Here is a 14,985-nt window from a genome sequence, read left to right as displayed (position 1 = left end):
CACTGCATTTCTCCTGAATAGTATCAACTACTTTATACTTTACTTACGGAATGCTACTAACATTAATTTTATAGAGAGGAATATTGCTATGTAGGATTTGATGCCAGAGCAACCTGTCAGAGGAAAACGAGTGTAATATTTGGTGATGATTGTCACTGATGAATTCATTTCATAAAACTTTTATCAGGGACTTCCCTGGTGGCACAGTGGATAAGACTCCACGCTTCCAATGCGGGGGGCCTGGGTTCGATCCCTGGTCCGGGAACTAGATCCCACATGCATGCTGCAAGTAAGAGTTCGCATGCCACAACTAAGGAGACCTGGAGCCGCAACTAAGGAGCCTGACTGCCACAACTAAGGCCTGGCACAACCAAATAAATAAATACATAAATATTAAAAAAAAAAACTTTTATCAATATACCGGGGGATTCCAAAGGAAATACATACCAACCTGTATAATATCATGCTTAAAAAACAAAAAACTTGACCAAAAGGGATTTAATCATAAAATATTCTAATCCACCTTTCCAAGCTAAGAACTTTTAAATAGAAGAGCTTTAACTTACAACGTCTGCGATGGCTGAGATGATTTTTTAAATGGGGTTATATTATTTTGAGATAATGAAATAGACCAACACTAATGATGGGTAAAGTTTTCTTTTGCTCTGAGCCAAACCCTGTAGTTATTTGCCCTCCTTTCTCCCGGATGCACACGCTCTAGTAATTTTGTCTAAAGACACCCCAGCAAGCTGTGCACGATCCTCTGTGGATGTCTGCGTTTACTCATCCAATGAGCCTGACCCAAACCGTCACTTTGCTATTGCAAATTTTCTTTGCATTGCCCCATTTCTTTTTAATCTAACAAAATAATAGCTTGCTTTAACAAGTAATCTTTCTTCTCATGTGATGATGAGCTTATTGTCAGGAAAAACAATTTGCCTCACAAAATAATTTGAATCACAAGCGAGTCTCCCATTCAACTAATTAGAAACGTCTATGTTTAAGTAATACTTCAACAACAACCATTCATTTAAGAATTATGGGGCTTCCCTGGTGGCGCAGTGGTTGAGAGTCCGCCTGCCGATGCAGGGGACACGGGTTCGTGCCCCGGTCAGGGAAGATCCCACATGCCGCGGAGCGGCTGGGCCCGTGAGCCATGGCCGCTGAGCCTGCGCGTCCGGAGCCTGTGCTCCACAACGGGAGAGGCCACAACAGTGAGAGGCCCACATACCGCAAAAAAAAAAAAAAAAAAAAAAAAAAGAATTATGGCTACACTCTATTTTTATGGTTAAAAATAAACAACCTCTTAATTGTCTCCAGTCAGTAGATAAACTGGAAAAAAATGTGATTATCATTAAATGGACACTAAACCAAGTTAGTTTGAAAGACAACTCTGATGCAAAAGCTTGTGTAAGAAACTGAAACATAAATTGGTTTTCCCATTAAAATTGAATCCCCTCCCCCAAATATACACAATCAGAAGGGGAGAAGGTGCAAGCCATGTATCTAACAAGGGACTTGTGTCCAGAATGTAAAAACCCTGACGGCTAAACGGTACATAGGCAAATAACCTAACTAAAACATTGGCAACAAATTTAGATAGACATTTCAACAAAGACATAAAAATGACCAATAAGCAAATGAAAAGATCCTGAACATCATTAATCGTTAGGGAGACACAAATCAAAACCACTTCACACCCACCAGGACGGCTTGGATCATAAAGACAAGAAACCAGTGGAGGCAAAAATGTGCAGAAACTGGAGCACTCGTACTTTGCTGATGGGTGTGGAAAACAGCCTGGTAGTTCAAGCAGGTAAAACATGGCGTAAGCACAAGATTCAGCAGTTCCACTCCAACATGTATAGGCAACAGAACTAAAAACATGTTCACACACAAATTAGTACACGAATGTTTATACCAGCGTTTTTCCTAATTGTCCAAATGTAGAAACAACCCAAATGTCTATCAACTAATGACTGGAGCAACAGAATGTGGTGCATCCACCCAATGGAATATTATCTTGAAAACATTATGCTAAGTAAGAGAAGCCATTCACCAGAAAACACATATTGTATGATTGCATCTATATGCAGTATCCAGAGCAGGTGAATCTGTATAGACAGAGAGTGGATGAGTGGTTGCCTAAAGCTGAGGCTGGGGTACGGAGGATGAGGAATGACTGTAAGGGTACCGCTTTCTTTTAGGGGAGACAGCTGTGTTCTCACATACATTGTGGTGATCCTTGCAGCACCAAAACCCCCAAGTTTTAATAATAAAAAAACCCCTTGAATTGTATGTATGCATTAAAAGGGTGAATTCTGTAGTATGTGAATTTCTTTCAATAATGCTCTTTAAAAAAATTGAATGGCCCAGCTTATAATATGAAAAGATGCTCACCTTCATTCTTAAGAAATGGAACTGAGAAAATAACTACACGCTGTGTTTGGTTTATTAGCGAGTAGTGATAATAATAGGAAAGGAGGGAGGTGGAGAGGGAAGGGGGAGGAGGGTGGCAGGTGGATGGGGTACAGCCGTCCAGGTGCCTCCTGAGACAGTGGTTGGAGTGAAACTGGGACCCCACTTTGGAGAGCAAGTAGGGAAGACTTAGCAACACTACAAGTTACACATTCTGCTAGGCAATGATTCTACTGCTTAGAACTTATCCTGTATATTCAGACTCCTGCTGATGTATCGCTGTAGAAAAAGAATTTCATGGCGGCATCATAGAAAAAGACCTAGAAATGGCCTAAACGTTCTTCAACAGTAGACTGGCTAAATAAATTCTGGCATAGCCAATTAATAGAATACTGCACACGTGAAACCAATTAAATTCATACGCACAGATGGAAGAAACTCATGAATACATGGTTAAGTTTAAAAAGCCAAATACAAAAAATGTAAATAGTATCCCCATATTTTAGGAAAGTAAGAAAAGAGAAACAATCATATATATTAATAGTACATTGTGAAAAGGACACTAAAACACAAACAAAAGCAAAAACAAAAACCTCGTCAATCATAAAGAGGAAAACTAGTGTAAAGGGCAAGGAGTGACCCTTTATTTCCATCATCTTTATAGTATTTGTTTCTATATCCGCTTATGCCATTTTAATTAATATCGTGCATGCATTACCCTTTAAATTATTAAAACACAGGTAAATAATTGAAATTAACTAGGAGCTCCAGACAGCATAATAATATCAGAGTAAAGTCAGGAGTTTAATTCACAAAGACCTTTTACGTTGCCCTGTGTTATGATGTGGGGTCTCCTGTGGCAGGTCCATTATCCAGGATTTTATTAATTGGAAGTCTGATATCTATTATGGCGAAAAATATATAGTCTTATTTGCAGATAACAGAAAATAGCTTTGGTTAATTTAAGCAGGCTACAAATTTATTAGAATGAGGCAAAGAGATGCACAGAATTATAAACACGTGGAGAATGAGCCATGGCAATTTATGGAAACCATCGGATGTTGAACTACTCCAAAGACAGTACCATTTTTTTATTCCTCAAATATATATTGAGCAACTATTGTGTCCTAGGTTCTGCTGTAGGCACCGGGCACTCAAGAGGAAAGCTGGCCAAAAAACTGCCCTGGCATAATGCAACTTACATTCTAGTAAATGTGGGTCCTGGGAAACTTTTGCTACGTGCCACGCATTGTTCTAAGTAGTGGAGATCTGACGTTTAATTCTCACGACAAAACCATGGAGCTGTTGCCCTTTGAGCAGCACCGCGTTTCTCCCTGCTGGACAGCGCCACCCCTGGTGGCTGTGTGTTTCTGCTGCACGCTGCCCCTGGACTGGCCGGTGGTGGCTGGAAGCACCACGAGGGAGCACTTGATGTGGTCCCCAGGGCTCTAGCCCCGCCCCACCCCAGCCTCACCACAGCCTCAGGACCCAATTCTAAACTGTCTTAGGAGCCTCTGCATCACTCGTGCCAAACTCGATGCCTGGGGGCGGCAGGGAGCTTCCCATTGGCTTAACTCTGCTCACATGCCCATCACCTGGATGCTGAGATTTAGGACAAGTATGTGATGTTTTCCCCTTGCATGGCAGCTGGTGAATGCATCTGGAAATGAAAAATTAAATCTGATTCATATGTGCTGATACAGAAGGATCGCCAAAAGATATGGTTAATTTACAAAGTGCCAACATCCAGGATAAAATACATTTATATTAGATGTGAAGGTGGTAGGAAGTAGCATAATCCTGCATCTGTTGAAGGAGATGACAAATAATATTTTTAGGTTTTTATGTGAAAATTCAAAATTTTTTTCTTTAAAAGCCTATTTAATTATTTTAAATATTTGATTGTTTCTTTGTATCTGTGGTTTGTAAAAAAAAAAGAAAAGAAACAAGAAACATCCCATAAATTCTGGAAATATACTTCTAAAACAAGGTCAGCTTCTTTCTAACAATTCTGCTGTATTCAGATGACCCCAATCATAATTGATCACAAACGTGCAATGAGTGGTTCCATGCAAGTAAGCCAAATACATTTGAATTTGCAGTTTATAAGTAAATTCTTCAAGAATCAACTGCATTATTTGGCAATAATCACTTAATAAATGCCTTCTGATTTGAATTTGTAATGTTTGCATCTTTCTCAATGCCGTGCATATATGTGCCACGGCACAGAGACGGAGAGTTAATGATTATATCACCTTCGTGATGTTTGAGATGTTCACACCTGCCTTCCCTTCTAATTGACAGAAATCATATTTTTGTGTCCTCATAGAAGCCTGCGTCATAACACCAAGGTGCATTCCTTGATCATTTCTACACTCCGTAGTGAATTTTGGAATCTACCCAAATAAAGGGAGCTGGCACCTTGATGCTCACCTGGGATGAGTGTGACGCCCTCTTTATAGAGACCTGGGCTCTTTATGTAACTTCAGTGGCACATCCTGCTGAGGCTGCGTCTTAGAGCAGGAGGCAACAGCAGGCACTGCCCATCCCGTAGAGACACGGCCGCGCGCACGCGGTGTCCGCAGTCCTGGGGGGAGGTCGGGCGACGGCGCCTTTGCCCCGCGCGCAGTGCGGACGCGAGCCTCTCCCGGGAAGCGGGCTTCGCGTCCTCGCCAGCGGGAAGGTGGGCCTCCGGAAGGGAGCCCGGCGGGTCCCCTGCCCCCTCGCCGTGTGCACGCGCTCCCACGCCCGCCGCAGAGCGCCCCGGGCAGGCTCGGGGCCCGACTGCAGGGTAAAGGCTGCTCTCTCTTCCAGGCGCCCGAAGCTCGGCTCCAGACCCCGCGCGCCCCCAGCGCGGCGCCAGCAGCGGCTCCGTCGTGGCCGCCATCCTGGCCCCGCTCTCCGCGCTCGTTCTCTCCGGGCTCGCGTTTCACCTCCACAAGCACAGGTAACGTGGCGGCACCCCGCTCGCGGGCGTCGCGGCTCCTCCTGAGGCCCTGCGGCCCTGACAGCCCGTCCCCCCTTGCCTCTCGCCCGCAGAGCGAGGCCGAAGGTCCAGTACAACGGCTACGCCGGCCACGAGAGCAGCAACGGGCAGGCCTCCTTCGAGAACCCCATGTACGACACGAACTTGAAGCCCACCGAGGCCAAGGCCGTGCGCTTCGACACGACCCTGAACACGGTGTGCACCGTGGTGTAGCGCTCGGGCCGGCCGCCCGTAGCCACTCCTCCGACGCGGACGGCAGGGACCACAGGGGCCACAGGGCCTCCCTCACCCCGCTCCCCGCCGCCGACGGACCCTGTCTGGGGAGCGGCCCCCGGCCTCCCCTCCCCGGCGGCCTCCGGGCGCGGTGACAGACGGTAGCACCGCGGTGGGTTTGGTTTGTTTTTCTCAATCCCCATGAATACGAATATTCTGGAGAAAAAAAAAAAAAGCCCTCTTGAAGAAGACCCCTTTCTGGTAGCCGCACACACCTGCAGACGCTTCACGCCGTCCCTGCCGAGACCGGACGAGCTTCGAGGGACCCGCAGCTCACCTCGGGGTCCATCTCCAGGGCCATCTGCAAATTTCCCACTCAGCCGTTCTCTTGCAGAAGTTTTGATGCACAATTTTTTGCACTAGTGTGTTCTGAATGACTAAGATTCTGATAAATAAACTATTCACACGGGGTTTCCACACACTCTCCATTGTATATAAGCTGTCAAGCTAAGCATTCCACCCGCAGGGTTTAGTTGGTGTGTTAGAAAAAGAAAACACGCCCCAGATACGGCACAGGTTTTAAAAGGAAAAAAGAGTATTGAAGAGATTTATTTTATTATTGCTTTCTTTTAGCTTCATAGATGTGCTGAATTCACTGAAAATGTCCGATGAGGAAAAAAAGAGGCCTTTTTATTTCCCACGTGTTTTCTTTAGTCCTGTCACCTCCCGTGGTCGTCGCTCTCACGCTACTTCTGAGCAGGTTTGCAGCATGTTCTATTTGCCGTGTACAGATGTGAATAGTAATTTATTTTAGTCGCTCACACTCAGAACCTGTGGGTTTGGGCTCACAGCCCGGTCTTCCCTTGCGCATTGTGATTTTTTCCTTTCGCTGCCATCACTGTCTGGTATCGCGTTGAAGGATAGTGAACCACAGTAGCCCCGGAATATAGCGGAAAAGGTTCAGGATCAAAAATATCAAGTGTTCCTTTAGAGGCAAGGAAAAGTCACACCCACTCTTCTTTCCCGATGACATAACTTATGTACTACTTAGTCTTTTGTTTCATGCTTTATAATTCCAGATGGGAAGAAAATTTCAGTGACTTCAAGTTTAAAATTCATCATAGGTAAATTATGAATTGCAGTATAAATAAAATAGGTGTGATTCCCCCCACGTGGATAAAATCCAAACACGAAGTAGAAGACGCGGCAATGAGAATTCAAAAGTGAAAAACAAAACAAAAAAGTCAAGATAATAGCTCATGCTTTCAAAAGTTTCGATCTGAACATTTTAGTGGCTCTCACCCACTGGGCACTCACTGTTCTGTTGCCTGTTTGAAGGGGCACAGCCGTCAGGAGGCACGGCCACCCTCCTCTGGTTCCCCCGGCCTCTCACACCCCACGGCGTTGAACTCCAGGGTATTATGCTGAGTCTCTGCTCCCTTCCCTCTGGCCAGCCTGGCCACAGGACCGAGATCTGTCTTGCAGCCTGGAGTCCTTATGGCTGTTTCTCCTTAGACCAGATGAAGCCAGCCAGAGCCAGGCTCCTAGCACACCCAGGGAGCCTAAACAAAGAGGAAACGGGAGGAGGTTTGCGCCTCTGTGTGCAGGGGAGAACAGGGTTACCGTACATACGAGGTGTATATATATACATACATATAGATAAATATAATATCGTGTACATATGCGGTTTGACTCATTCAAACTAGGTGCAAAATGCTGACTTCAGAGTCTGAATTAATGTCTCTCCACATCCCCGACCTGCTTGCTGGTCAATGACGTTACGAAACCCTGAAACGACAGGACATCCATACATACCAGAAACCACAGATCAGATTAGACATGATTCTCCTTTGTGTGCAAAGTCAGAGTGTCCTCAGTTGCCAGTTGGGAGCATGTTATTTAAAAAAAAAAATACTCCATGAAATTTCCTTGCGAGAATTCTGCCTAGTTTCTTCCCAGGGTGTGTGCAGTGTTAATCAGATTCCTGCGAGGTGTTGGAGGGTCCTGTTCAAGCCGTCGGCAAGTGCGCTCTCTGGGTTCGGGCTGGAAGATTCTTTCCGGAAGCAGCCAGAGCACGTGGAGGGCAGGAGCCCCTCTGACAGGTTCTGTGCTTCAGAGCTGTTCAAACTGCTGCTTGTCCCACACATCTTGCCTTTCTTCAGGCTAGCTGCAATAATTTTTTTCTCCTGTAAAATATTTTGTAAACAACCACAAAAAAAGCTACTATAAAAAAGGGGAAAGAACGCTGGCATTATGATCAGGAAAACCATCGTCATCCCCCCATCCATCCATCTCGCCACCCCGCCACATGCTGCTGACATGAAGTAGGTGCAAACGACCTTTTTGTACAGAGATATATTTTTTATGAAGAATTTGTAAAATTATTAAATATGCTGTAATTTTTTGATTAATGTAGGTAACTTGTTAAAAAATAAATGTTTTTACAATACAAAACTGTAATTTTCCCAATAATGTACAATGTACCATCTCTAGCTGACGTTCAGTTCTGATCCTATTACACATGTATTAATATTAAAGTGACCTGTTAAAATGAACAGTATCCTTTTTGTCAAAAAAAAATTATACAGAGAGTGTAATATAGCCTGTGCAATGCCACCTATCTTTAAAGCAAATCAGAGTTCTAATTAAATATTTAATTTTAGATTTCTATTTTTCAGTGTGAATTTATTTCATCTTTAATAGGTGCATGCGAGTCTCTGGAGGGGAAGGAAGAGAATGAACATGTCATTGATGGGCTTTCACTTTATTTAGAACGAGGGTCGATGTTTTCCCAAGACACAGCGTCACCATCATGGTTAATAAATAGCACATTTATGAAAAGCCGTGATACAGAGAACAGCAACGTGGAAGCTGACAGAATTCTTGACAGTTTTTGCCTTAAAAGTCAATGAGAGCTTTTAGTTCCCTCCAACCCAAAATCAAGCCTAAATTTTTAAGATAAAAAAAAATTGGGGGCTTCCCTGGTGGCGCAGCGGTTAAGAATCCGCCTGCCAATGCAGGGGACATGGGTTAGAGCCCTGGTCCGGGAAGATCCCACATGCCGCGGAGCAACTACTAAGCCCGTGCGCCACAACTACTGAGCCTGTGCTCTAGAGCCCATGAGCCACAACTACTGAAGCCCGCACTCTAGGGCCCATGAGCCACAACTACTGAGCCTGTGCTCTAGAGCCCACGAGCCACAACTACTGAAGCCCGCGCTCTAGGGCCCATGAGCCACAACTACTGAGCCTGTGCTCTAGAGCCCACGAGCCACAACTACTGAAGCCCGCGCACCTAGAGCCCGTGCTCCACAACAAGAGAAGCCACCACAGTGAGAAGCCCGCACACCACAATGAAGAGTAGCCCCCCGCTCGCTGCAATTAGAGAAAGCCTACGTGCAGCAATGAAGACCGGATGCAGCCAAAAATAAATAAATTTAAACAAAATATTGGGAGTTCTTTCTGTAAGCCTTCACCACACTGAAAATGCCATGTAAGAAAACTATAGACGGATTTCACGGAACATTTCAAGGCTCACGAGTGAAGAAGGCTCAGAGCATCACCCCTCATAGCACCTTTAGAGTTCAGAGCCAGCTTCCCACTCACTTCTGTGCTGAGAGAAACAGTGCTTTCCGAGTCCTTAGTGGCCCGTCAGGCGGGACGTCTTGCAGTTAAGCAGAATGATATAGTAATTTTCCTGAGAATCAAATTATTACAAAATAAAAAACAACCAATAAACAAAAAAAATAGCCCCAGCGTGGCATCCAAGTAACAGTTTTGACATCCAACGTGGAGTCTGGGTCTTGGTGCACCAGCGGATGCCTTTAAATGCCAAGGATTAGGACCTACTACGCAGCAGACACAGCTCCAGACGCCCGACATACATTCAACATAATCTAGCAAAGTAGGTTTTACCACTTTGATTTTATAGATGACGAAGCAGAAATGCAGAGACATTAGTGACATTACCCAAGTATGCACAGCTCGGCAATGCTGATATTAGAGGCCAGTTTTCCCTTGCTTTAACATTCTTTTTCACCAAAAAATCGTGATTAAATTCATCAGTGTTCCCTTTTTCTGCAATTAAAAATGTTGTCACTCTAACTGTAAATATATTTTTTGTTGCATCTGGTAAACAATGACCACAAGTTAAGAATTTCAGGAGAAATAAATACTGCGTATGATCAGCTGTAATATCCCCCAGCACTGCTCCTATGTGATACATTTGGGAGCGCTATGATTAGCCTGTGTGTTAGTCTAACACACTGACAGCACCTGAGAGTTTACTCCTCACTGACCCCTGCCTCGGGGCGCATCTTGAAGACTGACCGGGAATTAATGAGTTGCCTGTGTCTGGAGGGTTTGGGATGTGGCCGTCCGTCCAGCACCGAGGAGGTCCTCCCACAGCCGCTGAATCTGAACCGGCTGTGGGGCTCGCACGCTCGTCCTGGCCCCTCCTGTGACGGCCCGTGAGTTTCACACCCTCTCACCGCCCGGCGAGCCCACCACCTAGTGCTGCGGCCCTTCGTCCCCAGCCGTGGCTCCGGACTGCACTGGATAAAACCTGACTTGCTCCTTGTCTGGGTTGGACAGCTTTCACAGGACGACAGGGGGTCTCGCTGAGGCAAAGGAGCCCAGAACAGCAGCGCCCGTCTCTCTGGACGTCACCGTCTGTGGAACCCGGCCCGGGGCCCTTTTCGCCTGACAGCAGAGCCCAGCGACCCCCCGGGAACGCTCTCCCCATGACCGTCATTTTGTGGGGTGTCAGCGCAGTTCCCCCGCCTCCCTGAGCCAGGACCCCCCTCGCGGGGGCTGGAGCCTTGAGGGGCGTGAGGCAAGCCCGGGACACGTGCGCGCCGTCTGCCGGGTCCCCCAGCATCCCCCCAGCATCCATCCTCCCAGGAGCCCAGCCGGCACTCCTCTCCGCCGCTTCCTCCCCAGGGCCAGGCGCTGGGTCGTTTTCTTAATCCTGGGCCCACCCCACACCTTTCCGAAATTCCTTTTCTACTTTCTTCAAGTCAGTCACGCTCGGTGCTTCCACCGCTGCGCAGGAACCCGGCGGACGTAACTACAGTGGAACAGATTGAGAAGGCGCCTCCCGCTGACCCACCCTCGGGGCTCAGCCCCCGGCTGCCGTGGACGCCTCTGGGTTCCGGGCTCCGGGTCTCGGGATGGACACAGCTTCCAGGGAGGCCGGGCGGGTGTTGCTAAGCGCAGCGCCTCTCGCCGAATGGAACCAACCCCCTGCAGCTGCGTCCCGGCCTTTGCGTGCAGCTGGCAACCAGAGGGACGGTGCCCTGTAGCTTCGTCGAGTGCAGGCTCCACCAGGGGTCACAAGGCAGTCACTGGGAGGCTCTTCATTACGGAGGCACTGGGGTCGGGAGGGCAGCGCGCGGTCTGCAGCACTGCGCGGAAGGCCTGGCTGAGCTTGTGCACAGGGTCGCACAGGGTCCCTACCTACCGGCCATGGGGTCCAGGACTCCGGGGCTTATTCATCCCGCGAGAGGGAGACCTCGCGCCCTTGACGCCGGCTCGCCGTCTCCCCCGCGCCCGCACCCACGGTCCTCGCGGCCGGAGCGGAGGAGGTTTGCCCGCAGGGGTCAGAGGAGGGGTCCCCAGGCGCGCTCCCTGCCGGCACCCAAGCCCAGCAACTCTGATCCGACGCGGCCGTGGCCTCCCCTCTTCCGTCTCAGAGAAATGGTGTCTGCAGCCCAATGTTTCCATCAGCAACACAGAGCTACGTGACTTGATCGGAGTTCCCTCGATTTAGCCACAGTGGCTAGGTTTGTTTGTTTTGGTTTGGTTTTCTGGGGGGAGGGGGCAGATGGATCTGGAGCCCGCGGGCTTTGTGGGGCGGGCAGAGCGTTTTGCCCCGCGAGGCCCTGCTGGCCCCCGGCCACCTGACCGTCCTCCCTCGGCCTTCGCGCCTCTGAGACCCCAGGGCCGGTCTGTCTTCCGTCTCCTCATCGCCCGCCCGGGACGGCAGAGCCCAGGGCGGGGCCCTCACCTGCTGCGGGAGCGCAGCCGACCTCAGGCCTCAGGCAGAGACTAGGCGGCTCCAGCGAAGCTGGGCCGGCGTCCCCGCGCCGCTGCTGAGGCGCGCGCCGGGGCCCCTGGAGCATCAATACATGCTGCTTCTATCAGGCGCAAAGAGGAATGGGTTTCCAGAACATGCTCAGCAAATGAATAATTAAAATATCAACTTTATCCGACTTTTTACTTGCTTGGTAAAAGTAAAAAGAGTTTGGAAATACAATGTATTGGGGAAGGTGGATATAGTAACTAGATCTTCTTACACTTTATTGGTAGGAATTTAAATTAAGACCTTACAGGATCAACTGGGGAGAGAGTCGGTCCTAAATATTCTCACCCCAGAAAAGAAATGGTAATTATGTGACATGACACTTGGCATGGTGGTGATCATTTTGCAATAATTTATCAAATCAACAGGTCCTGCGGCTTAAATTTACACAATGTTTATGTCAATGGTATCTCAATAAAGCTTAAAAAACTCCCTTCATGGAACAATTCCACTCTAAGTAACATATCATGATACAATATGCTCTGAGGACGAGGGGGATGTGTATGCTCCAGCCCTGTTCCTGAGAGTGAAATACTGGCAATAAGGTAAAAAAGCCATTGGTAGAGGAGAGATTAAATACGGCACAGCTCTATGATGGAATACAATGCAATTAGATAAAGAAGAAGGCAGTCTAAGGTGTATTGATATCTAATGATGTACAAGATTCATTTAAAGTGAAAAAGTATCACGCAGAGCTGGGTTTATGATACACTTGGATGTGTGTGCCCGCAGATGCTCTGGAAGAGTATTTAAGAAATGGCAGCAGTGGTTTTCTCTGCTAGGGAATCTGAGGGAATGAGGGAGAGGTAAGGAAGAGGTACATCTCACTCCCTGCAGCTTTCTAACCTTCGAACGTGTATGTGCTGCCTACTCAAACAATTGAATACATTTTCCTCAATTAAATAAAAATAAATGCATAAGCTGTTGTTAGCCTCTTGTTCCTGCCTCCCATGATCTGATCGCCAATACAGGAAGAGCGATAATCCCGATCTTAAACCTGGTGCCTCCTGTCTTTGCTCAGGAACAGTAACAGCAGGAGTAAACCGTTCATCACGGGGACTCACTCACCATAGAGGAGCGAGAGCCTGGGTCCAGCGATGTTCCCCAGATGGTCAGCCTTTCTCCTCCAGTGTGGAAGTTCATGGTCATTAAAAAGTCCAGCTTAACTATTATTTTCTCTCCATGACATGGTGTATACTGGAATATTCAAGACAGTACTAGAAAGAAAATTTAAAACAAAAAAAGATTGTCAACAACAGCTACTAGAAGTTGAAGTTGGGCCAGTTAAAAATGTGAAGAAATACTCTATATTCAAAGTTTGTTCTCCATGGGCTATGAATGCACCTTATCCCAGATAACGGTCCTGGCTAGACACGACTCACTCTGAGCAACTCTTCAGAGCAGACGACTTCAGTATCTGTGAACTTTATAAAATCCACTCATTTGACAAGTTTTTATGGAGCATTTACTAAATATTAAAACTTAGATTAGGTTTGGATAGCTCAACATAAAAAAAAGCAGAGGCCAGGCTCCTTAGAAAATTACAGTCCAAGCAGAGGCAGATACATAAACAAATAGTTTACAGTAAAGTACGGTACCCGCATTTTTCTGTATTTGCACAGAGTAATGCATACAGGACCCATGGGAAGGGATGCCTAAATATCTCTGGAGGCAGAACAGGGGGGCAGATTATTAAGGAAAACTTCCCCAGGAGCTGTGGCTATTAATGGAGCCCTTCTGTTGTTAGAATCCTAGTGTCCCTGTGCCTCCTTAGTAGATGAATGATACTAGTGTCCCATTAGCATCAATATTCCACCTCTATTGGCTCAGTGGCTCCCCCTGCAACTTTTCAGCTTGTTAGTCCTAAAAAAATACAGCCCCTATCTATTTTGGGCATCCCTAGAGCTTGCCTTACACATGTTTCCAAGGTCTTCTATTTCACGTGTTCTATGATGTTTGTTTACTCCTGCTGTTCATCAGTGATTCATCTAAGGAAAGGGAGCTTCTCTCAACATGCTTGCCCTTGACCTCCTGACTGTAGACTGGCTGCCATTGCTCCAGTCATTACAGCCATGTTAGGCAGGAAGTTCAAATGTGTGAGGTAAAGAAAAGCTGACACCAGCCCTCTTTTGTATCAAGAAAGGCAACAATTTCACAAAGCTCCCCATCTCCCCCACCACCTCCAACAAACTTCCATTTCCATCTCATGACCTAGAATCTGGCCACAAGCCACCCACAGATGCAAAGGAAGCTGGAAAAATAAACAACAGGAACTTCCAATAACATTAAGACTCATCACCTGGGGATCAGTCAGCAAGTCCCCAATGACAATGTGTGTTTTGATGGTAACAAAAATAAGGAAGATAAATTGCTTTAAGACATTTTTTTCCCTTTGAGAATAAATAAAGGATCCCACATATTTACCCCTCTAAATAGAAATCAGACTCTAAGACTTAGTCGTGGGGATCAAGTCTCACTCACTCAGCAATTTTGCATCATTGTAGGATCTCATGATGCATTTTACTTCTCTCTAGCCCACCTTCCCCCACATTTTTTGATAATTCGAGGCTTTAAAACAAAATGACACAGACAAAAATAAGCTTATGAATACATGCACTAATTTAGAGAAATTTCTTTATGGGTAGTGTAGCAGTAGTTCAGTAGTGTCCCACCACTAGACAGAATGTACATAAATAAGATTTTAGTGGGAAAATGATTTATACTGAAGTTACCTTTTCTTATTGTTCTGGGGAAACGTGTGTGTGTGTGTGTGTGTGTGTGTGTGTTTAAAAGACTTAAGCAGATGTTTTCAAAAAGAAGAGTGGCAGCATAATAATAGTGCAAGCCTCTGTGAACATTTAAATGTGTTGGCACATGGCTTTTATTACTCAGAGAGAAATTTAACGGCTTATGGAAAAATCAAATATACATTGTTCTAGCTGTCAAATCAACTTCAGAAGTAGTTACATAGCTTCCTACGTATTTGTTTTGAGTTACAGGTAGAAAAATGAATTCTCTTTCTCTTATTACTGTGTTTGAGTTATAGATTCTAGTGGCAAATCTGAAATAAAAAGAAGACCTGAGCTTTAGAGCTGTGTATCAATTTTATTCAAATGCCTATTGAAATTTTTCAGAAACAATAGTCGAATATATATTTATGCTTTAAGGCATTATTCACACCCAAGCAATATTTAGCTGGTGATGTCTGTAAAATTAAAACTAATTATATAAGAAAGTCATAGACTATTTATGAAATGCATTTGCATTAACTACTAACCATGGAAGGG

General features: G+C 46.1%; 1 protein-coding gene across 1 annotated transcript in view; it reads left to right on the top strand.

Moving 5' to 3' along the window:
* Window positions 1-5,617, top strand: part of CSMD1 (CUB and Sushi multiple domains 1) — a gene marked incomplete at its 3' end in the record, with an annotated part of 1,679,169 nt that extends 1,673,552 nt beyond the window's left edge. The window contains exons 76-77 of the mRNA XM_079726547.1: window positions 5,233-5,365; window positions 5,458-5,617. Of these exons, the coding sequence (XP_079582673.1) occupies window positions 5,233-5,365; window positions 5,458-5,617 (293 nt within the window). The remainder of the gene's footprint in view (window positions 1-5,232; window positions 5,366-5,457) is intronic.
* Window positions 5,618-14,985: the final 9,368 nt, after the last annotated feature.

The sequence above is a fragment of the Hyperoodon ampullatus genome (assembly GCF_949752795.1).
Source record: "Hyperoodon ampullatus genome assembly, chromosome: 20".
Classification (NCBI taxonomy): domain Eukaryota; kingdom Metazoa; phylum Chordata; class Mammalia; order Artiodactyla; family Ziphiidae; genus Hyperoodon; species Hyperoodon ampullatus.
Note: the sequence above shows the minus strand (reverse complement) of the source record. Positions and strands in the feature narration are given on the sequence as shown.